Source organism: Chiloscyllium plagiosum, unplaced genomic scaffold (assembly GCF_037043375.1).
Source record: "Chiloscyllium plagiosum isolate Xiang-an unplaced genomic scaffold, Cpla_swu_hap1 HiC_scaffold_34, whole genome shotgun sequence".
Taxonomy (NCBI): Eukaryota; Metazoa; Chordata; class Chondrichthyes; order Orectolobiformes; family Hemiscylliidae; genus Chiloscyllium; species Chiloscyllium plagiosum.
This window is the reverse complement of record NW_028270172.1, coordinates 42,712,853-42,726,487: the sequence shown is the minus strand read 5'-3', so window position 1 is coordinate 42,726,487 and position 13,635 is coordinate 42,712,853. Positions and strand designations below refer to the sequence as shown.

General features: G+C 41.6%; 1 protein-coding gene across 2 annotated transcripts in view; it reads right to left on the bottom strand.

Moving 5' to 3' along the window:
* Positions 1 to 536: 536 nt before the first annotated feature.
* The window catches only part of LOC148141153 (uncharacterized), a 35,529-nt gene continuing 22,430 nt past the window's right edge, over positions 537 to 13,635 (bottom strand). Inside the window, exons 1-3 of one of the 2 annotated variants that reach the window (XM_087978633.1) lie at positions 11,156 to 11,255; positions 5,325 to 5,703; positions 537 to 895 (exon numbers count right to left, since the gene is read on the bottom strand). In XM_087978633.1, coding sequence (XP_087834759.1) covers positions 768 to 895; positions 5,325 to 5,703; positions 11,156 to 11,173 — 525 coding nt within the window. In that variant the 5' untranslated portion in view covers positions 11,174 to 11,255 and the 3' untranslated portion in view covers positions 537 to 767. Of the gene's footprint in view, positions 896 to 5,324; positions 5,704 to 11,155; positions 11,256 to 13,635 lie in introns of those variants that run through there. The other variant, XM_087978634.1, reaches the window with a different exon arrangement.

Genomic DNA, 13,635 nt, shown 5'->3' with positions numbered 1-13,635 from the left:
TGGGATCTTTCATCTGATATCATAGACGGCCCCTCATTAAGTTAAGGAAGCTACAGCTTCCACATGCAAGGGGAGGGCTAGATTTTCCAGACTTTAGGAAGTATTAGCTGAGTTCCCTGTTAAGATGAGACAGGGTCTCGTCTGACCTGCAATCAATCTGGCTGGACATCGAGGCTTCTCAAGTAAAGTGCCCTCTTATTAACCTCTTATTTTTAGATAAGATGAAAATCATTATGGACCACTGTAAAAACCCTATAGTATTAAACACAATTAAAGCCTGGAATATAATGCGGCAAAACAAGGGTAATTCACATAAAACATCCCCCTATACTCCTATGGTGGGGCATGGGGTTTTCAACCGGGGCTCACAGACGCCACATTCAAATCCTGGATGTCCAGGGGTATCGCCTGTTTAGGGGATCTGTTTGAGGACGGGGTCCTGATGTCTTTTGAACAGCTGCATCAGAAATTTGGACTACCTAATGTAGACCTCTTTCGAGATTCGAGATTACATACAGAAGAAGACTACGCTATTAGATAGCCTTCATAAATCAGATAGAGAACGTAGAGTGTTGTGGCCAATGGGTGTACCTCGGTCAGCACTCTTCATTTATTACATAATCATTTATTGCTTAGAATATGGGATCAGGAATTGTGAGATGACATCTGCGAAAATGCCAGAAAAATCTCCATTTGTAACAGAACCCAGGCCATTCAGTTAAAGATACTCCATAGGGCTCATATAGCACCGGAACGATTGGCAAAATTTAGGGCAGGAGCATCTCCAATGTGTCCCAAATGTAAATCAGAGCAAACTCGTCAGGAGCAGACAAATAAATGCTTTCAGAAATAAAAATATAAAACTGCTGGAAATATTCAGCAGGTCGGGCAGCATCTGTGGAGAGAGAAACAGAGTTATCATTTCAGGGCGATGACGTTCAAACAGAATGTTTTTCAGAAGCTGGAAGAAGGGGATAATTGAAGGCCAATATTGTACAACATCCTCATCGCCTGGCAATAAATAGGTCAACAATCTGTTGCAGTACTGCTCGCAGGTTAGCAGTTTACCAGGATTTCGCTACAGTGCAGTTTGAAGTTAATTAACTTTTAAACCTGCAACAATTAAACTAAGAAGCTTAGTGCAAATCTTCAGCACCTTAGCACCAGCAAACCTCATCCTCCAAACATCAGTTGGTTTCATATGAAACCCAGGGAGGAAGTGTGCACAAATCTTATATTACCAATCGATAACCTATAGGTTCATGTGCTAAATTGAAAATCAATTTTCAGTAATTTTGGTGGGGGGCTTATGTAAAGACTTTCCTTTATAACCCATACATCATAAATGCCTACTGTATATGTAAAATACCACATCCACAAGAGAAACAATTCATATTGTGAAATGTAGTATCCCCATATGGTAAGACGTGGAGTCCCTGAGTGAACTGCATGGTTAAATTGAGATCAATTCTGTTGAATTCAGTTTTCATGTTATTTTTATGAAGACTGGAACATTCAGAAGTTAATAATTTTAATCAGATAAGCAACCCAATCTTCTCATGGTTTATACATTTTGACAAGGTATATTCCTTTTCCTTTCCATAAGACCATATGACATAGGAGCAGAAATTAGACCATTCAGCCCATCGCGTTTGCTCCACCACTCAATCATGGTTGATAAGTTTCTCAACCCCATTCTCCGGCTTTCTCCCCATAACCCTTGACCCCCTTGACAATCAAGACCCTATCTATCTCTGTCTTAAATATACTCAATGATCTGACCTCCACAGCCTTCTGTGGCAGTGAATTCCATAGATTCACACTCTCTGGCGAAAGAAGTTTCTCCTTATCTCCATTATAAAAGGCTGTGCCCTCGGGTCCTAATCTCTCCTACCAGTAGAAACATCTTCCCAACATCCACTCTATTCAGCCATTCGGTATTCTACAAGTTTCAGTTAGATTCTCCCTCGTCCTTCCAAACTCCATTGCTTATAGAGCCAGAGTCCTCAAACATTCCTCATGTGTTAAGCTTTTCATTCCTGGGACCATTCTCCTGAACCTCCTCTGAACATGCTCCAGAGCCAGTACATCTTCCTGAGATATGGAACCCCAAACTACATACAATACTCCAAATGTGGCCTGACCAGAGCCTTAGTGAGCCTCAAAAGTACATCCCTGTCTTTCCAGTCAAGTCCTCTCAAAAGAAGTGCCATCATTGCATTTGCCTTCCTACTGACTCAACCCTCAAGTTTACTTAAAAGAATCCTGAACTAGAACTCCCAATTCTCTTTGCACTTCAGATTTCTGAATTTTTTCCCTGTTTAGAAAATAGTCCATGACTCTATTCTTCCTACCAACGCGCATGACCTCACACTTTCCCAGGTTTTACTCCATATGCCACTTCTTTGTCCACTCCCTTGTCCAAATCTTCTGCAGCCTCCCCATCTCCTCAATGCTGCCGGGCCCTCTACCTACTTTTGTATTGTCTGCAAACTTAGCCAGAATGCCCTCAGTTCCTTCAACTAGATCATTAATGCATAAAATGAAAAGTTGTAGTCCCAATGCTGAGCCTTGTGGAACACCACTTGTCACTTGCTGCCATCCTGAGAAAGATGTTTTTATCCCCACTCTCTGCTTCCTGCCAGACAGCCAGGCTTCTATTTTTGTTAGAGCCTTGCCTCTAACACCATGAGCCCTTACCTTACTCAGCCTACTGTGTGGCACCTTGTCAAAGGCCTTCTTGAAGTCCAAATAGATATATCCATTTGCTCTCCTTGGTCTAACATGCTTGTTACTTCCTCAAAATATTCAAGCAAATTTGTCAGGCATGACCTTCCCTTGATGAAACCACGCTGACTTTGCCCTATTTTACCATGCACTTCCGAGTATTCAGAAATCTCATCCTTCACAATGGACTCCCAGATCTCATCCATGACCAAGGCTAGGCTAATCAGTCTGTAATTTTCTGTCTTTTGCCTTATTTCCTTCTGAACTTGGAGTGTCACATTAGTGAATTTCCAGTCTTCTGGGACCCTCCCTGACTCAAGTGATTCCTGAAAGATCACCACTATCTCTTCAGCTATCTCCCTTAAAACTCTGGAGTATAGTCCATCTGGTCCAGGAGATTTATTCACCTTAGGCTATTCAGTTTTTCAAGCACCTTGCTCCTTTGTGATGGCCACCATACTCAGCACTGTCAGGAGTGTGATTTGAAATATATTATGATTATACAATATCTTTTTAAAAAGTGTATCTCATGTAGGAATTCATAATTTACCAACAAAGCCTTTAAGAAATGCTGACAGCAGTTGTTCTCAGAGATAATAAATAACTATGAATGCAGATTTTCAGCATTTGTTTAAAAACAGAATGATGGGCTGGATTATTCACTGAGTCAAACTGTTTGCAGTGTAAATGCCAGGAGTGGGTTTGGGCTTCGCCAGCCTATCCTGCTTTTTCAGAAACATGCCTCTTTCCAAGAAGATGTCTCAGAGTTGCCAGCCAATCAAGGCCAGGAGCTCTACAGTGTTGGAGATGTCATGCAATTGGTGGGTATTACCAGTACTGCAGCTAGGCCACCAAGAAAATGTTCAATAATGCATCTTAACCTCCAATGATTTCAGGCAGGCCCTTGCGACGATCGGGGGTGGGGTTGGGAGGGCGAGGAAATGGGTGGAAAGATCTTCTTTAATAACCAATGGGAGAAAGCTGAATGTGGGGTGAGAAAACTGTCTTTGGTGGAATAGCCTCCAGTTGGCAGCAGAGACCAGGAAAGAAAGCACCTTTCCTTTCACCTCCAACAACGAGCAGGTTTGAAGTTGCCAAGCTGCAATTTGAGCAACAGGTCTTTTCTTTCATTTGGCGCAGTGGCTGGATGAGGCTCTTATGAGTATAAACTGCTCACTTAATTGGACTCTGAGCAGGAAAGCTGATATCAAACCTTACATTCCAGACTTCAGTGGGGTGGGAGAAATTATTTGGGATCCCACCCTGCACCCTCCCAACCAATTAAACAACACTACTCACTTCAGAAGTTGCATCCTGGAAGGGCATTAAATTCTGCCCATAGGTTGATCAGAGAACCACAGAATTGTTATGAATAGAAGGAGGCTTTTTAGCCCATTGAATCTGGACCAGCTCGCTGATTGAGAATTAGGACTTTGTAAAAGGCAAGAGAATAGCACTGTGACTTCATTTATTGTTTCTGTTTAAATAATCATTTTAAACCTTGCTTCAATGCCTCCGTTGAACCTGACCACACTTCCAGACAGTGCATTCCATACCCTCTAACTATTTACTGTATAAAAAACCTTTTTCTGACATCACATTTGATTCTTTTGTAAATTACATTAAATTTGTGTCCTCTCATTTTGATCCTTCTAGCAGTAGAAAATTTCTCCCTATTGACATTTGTGATTTTGAAAACTTTGATTAAATCTTGTCTAAGCCTTCTCTTGTCCAAGGAAAACGATTCCAATTTCTCCAGTCTTTTTTCATAAACCACGTTTTTCACCCTGCAACCATCCTTGTAAACCTGTTCTGCACACTTTCTAACGTATTTACATCCTTCCTGAAGCCTGATGCCCAGAACTATAGACAGTATTCCAATCCAAGTCTGACCTGTGTCTTTTAGAACTTCAGCATTATTTGCTGTAAACTGGAGACTAGAGAGTGCAAAGTAGGATTACCCATTCTTACAGTGCTTCTTCCTTTGCCTATAAATTGGATACACAAGAGATGAGTGAAATTAAGTAATTCCTACAGGGTGAAAATGTGAAAAAAAACCAAAGAAGCAACTCCTTCATCTAACTCCATCAATTCACCAAACTCCCAGCATTTCGTTCAAGTTGCACTGAGGTGCTATATGTCATAGTTCTGAAATTGAACAGATAGCTGAGCCCCTGTTACTGAAAGAAAATTCAAACTAGCTTCCTCAATTTACTAACCTCGCTATCCTACAGTGATAACTTGCATACATCTACTTAGGCCCTGGTCTGTAAATCTGCGGAATAACTTTTAGCTAAATATTAGATATAAGCGAGTTTAGATTTTTAGAAATAGATTAAAGTCCCTCAATTCAGCAACTCCAGCACACTGATCTAGTCATTCAAACAGCCAGTAAATGCAGTTAGTCTATCTGACAGCGTGTTTCTGTGGTGCATAATTTTATGATTTGAACCTCTGTTTACTCTGATTATTATATGTTAATTTGAATGTTTAATACCACATGCTGTACTCCTTCCTTGGTTTTAAAGTTCAAAGTTATAGATTCAAAGTCATCATCTGTTTTGCCAAAATAGTTTACATTTTCAGCCCTATCTTACCTTCCAATATATTCCTGGCAGATGCCAACATCAAAGCCATGCCCATTTCAGCAGTAGCATTGTCCACCACATGAGGAGTGTTGGCCACCTTCACCCCAGAATTGTTGACCAGAGGTAAGTCGAGATGGTCCACACCAACTCCATAATTTGTAATGGCCTTCAAATGAGGTAGAGATTTCAGAAGCTTTTCATCTATTATGGGATAGAGTTTCCAACCAAAAATAAACTGGATTTTCTCAGCAAGTTCTTTTTCATTTTTCAGGAATTCTTCATCGTAGACGATGTTGAAATGTTTCTTGATGAGTTCTGCAAAGCTTTCTGGAATACCTTCAGTTTCATGAAGTGCATAAGCTAAAACGTGAGGCTGATTGTTCATTGTCTGTGGAAGAGCAGAAATGAAAAAGCATTATTCTGTAAATTTGTTGCTACATTTTCTTCTCATAATCCTTCACTTCTGATGCATCATGTAGGCAAACACCAGGGAGAGAGTTAAAATGGATTGAGCCACCAACATGTAGAAACTTCCTGGGTCACACACACACAGGTTTGGAAACAAGTCAAAGGGCAGAATTGGAAATTTGCAACTCTGGTTGGCACAATTCCACCCTCAAGCACTCTTGCCAGAGGCAGCACTATTGTCACAGAGGTCTTCCATTTTTAAAAATATTGGACAGATTCTGAGAGCGCCTGCATCTTGAGCCAACCTCACACTCTCCCATCTACCTCAACAACTCCACCTCAGCTGGTGGAACTTCTATTTTCCACTGTTGCAAGCCTTCCTATAGGCTTTCCTGTCTTGGGAGCCCACCCATCGTCTTTCACAAGATATTGAATTTGAAGGCAGCCTATTCATTAGCTGCCTCCTAGAAGATTGCAACTGTCCAGTACCCCTGACCTGAACAGGGTTGGGGCCCAGAAATGGACTCTATTCATGAAACTTTCCAAAAGGCAGGTGATTCCGTCCAACATGTGTTATTTGGTGACTGATTTGTTGAATTCATGACACATGAAGTGAGTCAGCTCAGGGCAAATCCTTCTCTGTGATGGAAAAATTCTTTCCCACAATATACTGTCCAACGAGTGTCTGGATTAACTAACTAATTAGATTAGATTAGATTACTTACAGTGTGGAAACAGGCCCTTCGGCCCAACAAGTCCACACCGACCCGCCGAAGCGCAACCCACCCATACCCCTACCTTTACCCCTTTAACCTAACACTACGGGCAATTTAGCATGGCCAATTCACCTGACCCACACATCTTTGGACTGTGGGAGGAAACCGGAGCACCCGGAGGAAACCCACGCAGACACGGGGAGAATATGCAAACTCCACACAGTCAGTCGCCTGAGTCGGGAATTGAACCCGGGTCTACAGGCGCTGTGAGGCAGCAGTGCTAACCACTGGGCCACCGTGCCGCCCATGCAAATCCTGCAAAGTAAATTAGTTTTACTACCATTTTAATTTCACTGCTTTGTTCATTCAGTTTATTTCGACTTCTGTTTAGTGTACGTACATTTTCTGTTTTCTTAACGCTATACAGGGCAAGGGGGGAAAGAAGTAACTTTTCAACAGAACCACAAGGTGGAGATTCGAAGAAAAATGAAAACCAATTTTTAAAAAAATTCAATGATTTTTCTCCAAGCTGGTTGGAATGGCTTTATGAGATTCATTTTTAATTCCAGGATAATGCTGGAGGATTGATGTTCTGCACAAATTTGGATTTTTAAAATGAAACTCTAGAAAAATGAAAGGAAACAGCACACCTGATCCATGGTGCAAGTCACTTCATACCACAGCAACAGTTTGATTTCTGTTGTTTTGTAGCTTTGCTGGCTGTTCTCTGCTGTTAATGGATTTACAATCTATCTGGCAACTGCAATAATGAAACCATCAAATCTCAGAAATTATGTAAGTTAAATAAATAAAGCCAGTAATGTGTGAAATTAAGCAGCCACATTGTGAGCTGACAGTGATCTAAGTTTTAATTGCATCCCAACTATATTCGCCACAGGGAGAGGACATGTTCTGGTGTGAAGGAGAGACTGCTGAATTGTTGCTACTAATTTCTGCCTTGCTGCAATCAGCTGCCAGGTTTATGGTCTTTGAAAGAGGAGATAAATTGAGGAAAATCAAAGCATTTATTTGTTTCAATGGTTTCTATCGAGATCGGCTATTTAAGTGGCACTCAGAGGAATATTTGGGAAGCGTGAAGTAAAGATTGTGCTTAAACTTGTAGTTGCAATAAAATGAGGTTGAACTGGATCTCTATGGATGGTTCATCTCTCTGGTACACTATCCATCCTTAATTGGAACCCTCCAATTCTAGCAATATGCTTGTAAATCTTTTCTGCACCTTTTCAAGCTTAATAGCATCTCTCCCACAGTAGGAAGACCAGAATTGAACACAGTGTTCCAAAAGTGGCCTAACCAACATCTGTACAATGAATAATAAAATTCTCTTGTACACACTTTACAAATTCCTTGCCACCCAAGCCCTTAACACTATGGCTGACCCAGTCTATGTTTGGAACCTTAAAATTCCCTACCATTACAACCCTATTATTCTCACAGATATCTAACATCTCCTTACAAATTTGCTTCTCAATTTCCTGCTGATTATTGGGGGCCTTTAGTACACCGTGGTAAGTGATCATCCCTTTCTTATTTCTCAGTTCCCCACAAATAATGTACTTCCAGGAATATGCTCCCTAAGTATAGCTGTAATGTTATCTCAAACTAAAACAACACTCCCCTTTTTCTCTTGCCACCTTTCTATCCTTCCTGCATGGAAAGCTGCCACCATGCCATTCCCTGAGCCACATTTCTGTAATTGCTATGATATCCCAGTTCCATGTTCCCAACCATGCCCTGAATTAATCTGCGTTACCTGTCAGGCCTCTTGCATTTTAGTTTATCAGTCTTACCTCATTCTCTGCCTTGCTCTTACTTACCTTGACTACTTGACTTGCTCCTCTTCTCAGCTGAACCAGTCTCAGACTTACCTTTCTTCTGACTATCTCTTTCAGTCCCATCCCCTTATTGGTTTAAAGCCTTCTGTGTAGTGCTAAACCTCTCACTGGGACATTAGTCCTCTTCCAGTCCAGGTGCAAACCATCCTTCTGAAACAGGTCACTTCTATCCCAGAAGAGATTCCAATGATCTAAAAATGTAAAAGCCTGCCTTTTGCACCAGTTCCTCAACAATGCATTCATCTGCTCTATCCTCCTTGTCCTACCTAAAATGAGAGCTCAGAAGAGCCAGGAGGAGACATGAGAAGTTGTTGGCGGATAGGATCAGGGTTAACCTTAAGGCTTTCCATAGGTATGTCAGGAATAAAAGAATGACGAGAGTTAAATTAGGGCCAATCAAGGATAATAGTGGGAAGTTGTGTGTGGAGTCAGAGGAGATAGGGGAAGCACTAAATAAATATTTTTCGACAATGTTCACTATAGAAAATGAAAAATGTTGGCGAGGAAGATACAGAGATACTTGCATCTAGACTAGAAGAGATTGAGGTTCACAATGAAGAGGTATTAGAAATACTGCAGAGTGTGAAAATAGACAAGTCCCCTGGGCCGGATGGGATCTATCCTAGGATCCTCTGGGAAGCAAGGGAAGAGATTGCCGAGCCTTTGGCATTGATCTTCAAATCATCATTGTCTACAGGAATAGTGCCTGAGGACTGCAGGATAGCAAATGTGGTTCCCTTGTTCAAAAAGGGTAGTAGAGACAACCCTGGTAATTACAGACCAGTGAGTCTCACTTCAGTTGTTGGTAAAGTATTGGAAAAGGTTATAAGAGATAGGATTTATAACCATCTGGAAAAGAATAATCTGATCAGGGACAGTCAGCACGGTTTTGTGAAGGTAGGTCGTGCCTAACGAATCTTATTGACTTTTTTGACAAAGTGACCAAACAGGTAGATGAGGGTAAACCGGTTGATATGGTGTATATGGATTTCAGCAAGGCATTCGATAAGGTTCCCCACAGTAGGCTATTATACAAAATGCGGAGGAATGGGATTGTGGGAGACACAGCAGTTTGGATCAGTAATTGGCTTGCTGAAAGAAAACAGAGGGTTGTAGTTGATGGAACATGTTCATCTTGGTGTCCAGTTACTAGCAGTGTACCGCAAGGGTCGGTGTTGCGTCCAATACTGTTCGTCATTTTTATAAATGACCTGGATGAAGGCTTAGAAGGGTGGGTTAGTAAATTTGCGGACGACACTAAGGTCGGTGGAGTTGTGGATAGTGACGAAGGACATAGTAAGTTGCAGAGAGACATAGATAGGATGCAGAGCTGGGCTGAAGGATATAGTAGTTTGCAGAGAGACATAGATAGGATGCAGAGCTGGGCTGAGAGGTGGCAAATGGAGTTTAATGTGGACAAGTGTGAGGTGATACACTTTGGATGGAGTAATCGGAATGCAAAGTACTGGGCTAATGGTAAGATTCTTGGGAGTGCAGATGAGCAAAGAGATCTCGGTGTCCATATACACAGATCCCTGAAAGTTGCCACCCAGATTGACAGGGTTGTTAAGAAGACATACAGTGTTTTGGCCTTTATTAATAGAGGGATTGAGTTCCGGAACCATGAGGTTATGCTGCAGCTGTACAAACCTCTGGTACGGCCACGCTTGGAGTATTGTGTACAGTTCTGGTCACCGCATTATAAGAAGGATGTGGAAGCTTTGGAAAGGGTGCAGAGATTTACTAGGATGTTGCCTAGTATGGAAGGAATGTTTTATGAGGAAAGGCTGAGGACCTTGAGGCTGTTTTCGTTAGAGAGAAGAAGGTTGAGAAGTGACTTAATAGAGACATACAAGATAATCAGAGGATTAGATAGGGTGGACAGGGAGAGCCTTTTTCCAAGTATGGGAATGGCAAACACAAGGGGACACAACTTTAAAGTGAGGGGAGATAGGTATAAGACGGATGTCAGAGGTAGTTTCATTACTTAGAGAGTAGTAAGGGTATGGAATGCTTTGCCTGCAACGGTAGTAGATTCGCCAAGTTTAAGTGCATTTAAGTCGTCATTGGACAGGCATATGGACGTACATGGAATAGTGTAGGTGGGATGGGCTTCAGATTCGTATGACAGGGCGGCGCAACATCGAGGGCCAAAAGGCCTGTACTGCGCTGTAATGTTCTATGTTCTATGTACTCTCACGAGCATGTGTCACTGTGAGAAATCCAGATGTTACTACCTTTTGAGGACCTTTTTAAGCTCCTGCCTAGTTTCACGTATTCTCCCTTAAGAACCTAGTTGCTTTCACTTTCCATGTTGACACCACTGTGTACAATGTCTTCCTGCTAGTCAGGCTCCCTTTTGAGAATATTTTGCACCCTCTCCAAGACATCTTTGATCCTGGCACCAGGGAGACAACACATTTCTTTTTATCATGTTGTTGGCCGCAGAAACTTCTATCTGTGCCTCCAACTAGATAGTGTTGCAAAATAAAAAAGAATAAGAGGACATAGATTTAAAGTGAAGTGCAAATGAAACAAGCGAGGTGGGAAAAATCTTTATTGCACAGTGAGAATTTATAGAGTAATATAGAATAGAGACAGACCCATCAGTCCAACTTGTTTGTGCTGACCAGACATCCCAATCTGATCTAGTCCTATTTGCCAGCAGTTGGTCCATATTCCTGTAAATCCTGCCTGTTCGTATACCCATTTTTGCAGTGGTCATGAAAGCTAAGACTGTGTACTGTGCAGGATCCTTCATTTCAATCTCCCTCCACAGCCACCACTGTGGTTAATTAGTTAATTGTGAATCAACAATAACACTACCTACTGTATGCATTTGTTATTCAGTGGTACCTACACAATCAGACTTTGTCATCTCCTATAGCACAGACCCACAAGCAAAAACACATTTCTGACTGAACTCCAATCCTCATGTTCCAGAATGCGGAGCAACCACAGCATCCGAGCTTCACCACTCAGTATTTTCTTCCATTCATGCCAAGTCATTAGTTATTAACAATTCACTCATCCCCCTCTACCTGCAACAAAATCAAAACAGTTGTTTGGTCACCTAAAATACAATCCGTATTACACCCTTGATCATGAAGGGTATAGACAGGCTAGATAGAGATAAGCTTTCTCCCAGGGTGAAGGATTCAATAATGAGAGGTCATGGTTTCAAGGTGACAGGTGAAAAGTTTAAGAGGGATACATGCCGCAAGTACTTTACACAGAGGATGGTAGGTGCCTGGAACGCGTTGCCAGCAGAGGTAGTAGAGGTAGGCATGGTAGATTCATTTAAGATGCGTCTAGACAGATGCATGAGTAGGTGAGGAGCAGAGGGATACAGATGCTTAAGAATTGGGCGATAGGTTTAGTTAGTGGATTTGGATCAGCTCAGGCTTGGAGGGCCAAAGGGCCTGTTCCTAGGCTGTAAAGTTTCTTTGTTCTTTGCTGATAATAAAAATGTTCGCACACAATTTGAGGATGTAGTCCATACAACTCCAAAGAAGTCACCACTGACTGGGAGAAACAGTGTCCAACAATTCGGAACAGCTTTTCAAGAAGAAATTTCCTAGCTCAAAGATCCAGGATACTATTAAGAACAAAAAAAAACCCTGTTCTAAAGAACTAAGATACTATTTTTGTTTTGAAAAACATGAGTACCACCTCCAAGAGGATATCTGACCTCTGAAGAAAATTCACGTGATTAATGGTCTCCAGTAAACCAACACCTGTTTTCAGCAGGAACTACTTTCAGTGAAGAAAATCCAAAGCGAGAAAAGGCATTCATTTTAAAGGGCTTGGACCTTGTTATATCATAAACAGAATCAAAGTCAACAGTCTTCGACACTTAGACCTACCAATCTTCTAAACTGGAACAGAACCAGTTCTGGGAAATAGAGATAATACTAGACAAAGTTTGTGAGAAGATTTGTAGCTCGGGTGCTCGTTGCTGTGGTTCTGTTCGCCGAGCTGGAAGTTTTTGTTGCAAACGTTTCATCCCCTGTCTAGGTGACATCCTCAGTGCTTGGGAGCCTCCTGTGAAGCGCTTCTGTGGTGTTTCCTCCGGCATTTATAGTGGCCTGTCCCTGCCGCTTCCGGTTGTCAGTTTCAGCTGTCCGCTGTAGTGGCCGGTATCTTGGGTCCAGGTCGATGTGTTTGTTGATGGAGTTTGTGGATGAGTGCCATGCTTCTAGGAATTCCCTGGCTGTTCTTTGTTTGGCTTGCCCTATAATGGTATTGTTGTCCCAGTCAAATTCATGTTGCTTGTCGTCTGCGTGTGTGGCTACTAGGGATAGCTGGTCGTGTCGTTTCATGGCTAGTTGATGTTCGTGGATGCGGATCGTTATCTGTCTTCCTGTTTGTCCTATATAGTGTTTTAGATTTTCTCCTGAGGAGTAAAACCTATCAAGACCTCCATCGCTAGTAATAATGTCTATATTATGTAATTTAGATGATCTCATGCAATAAACTACAACTTGTTAAAACAAGAGCTTCTTTCCATGAACGTTTTTACTCACACTGTTATAGATCAAACCGAAGCCCTTCAAAATAGATTAAGAGGAGAGCCCAAAACACTTTAAAGGCAAGTGCCAGATGTTGTGTCTGGATTCAGTTCCAGTCTTAAAGCAAAACACACTTTATGCAGACACATAGTTAAATTGTAAAAACAGATAGAAGAAATTGGGAATAACTTAATTCTATTGGAAAACTTAACAGAATAATAAATTGTTTAACGACTAAACAGTAACTCTTCCAAAAATGTAACATCCTGTGAATACATCCTTGGCAAAGACAAATTAAGTAAAATAGGTTGTCTCATAGGCAAATCTCCAGTTCAGGAGGAAAAAACATCAAGAGAATGTGTGTGTTTGGGCTACCCTCTTAATATATTTTGTGAGTGAGCGAGAGAGAGGGAGTAGCAGGGAGAGATGTACTGCATGTTCTAAACCCATCTTCAAGACCCCAGCAACTGCTATCACTTAAAATTAAAACTAAAAATCCTGGTTCTGTGGGTGCATGACTCCACCCACTCAGACTGGTTGTATTGTCCCAGTCTTAGAAAAGAACCCCAAGGCTTCACAAATTGTTACTTTATGGGCTTTGAAGCATACCCGTTAACACCCCTGACACAACCTTCAGTTAAAAAAAAAGACAAAGTCGACCTCTCAAAACCATTGTGTCATCACACCTTTTTCTTGCCAATCTTGTCTTTAATTCATTTCTTACCCAAAGATTATCCATTCCTAAAAGTGATTTCCCTGGTCCACCAGTTTTGTGAGAGGCTCTCCTGATTCAACAAAACTTGTGGATAAATACTGTTCCTCCTGCTCA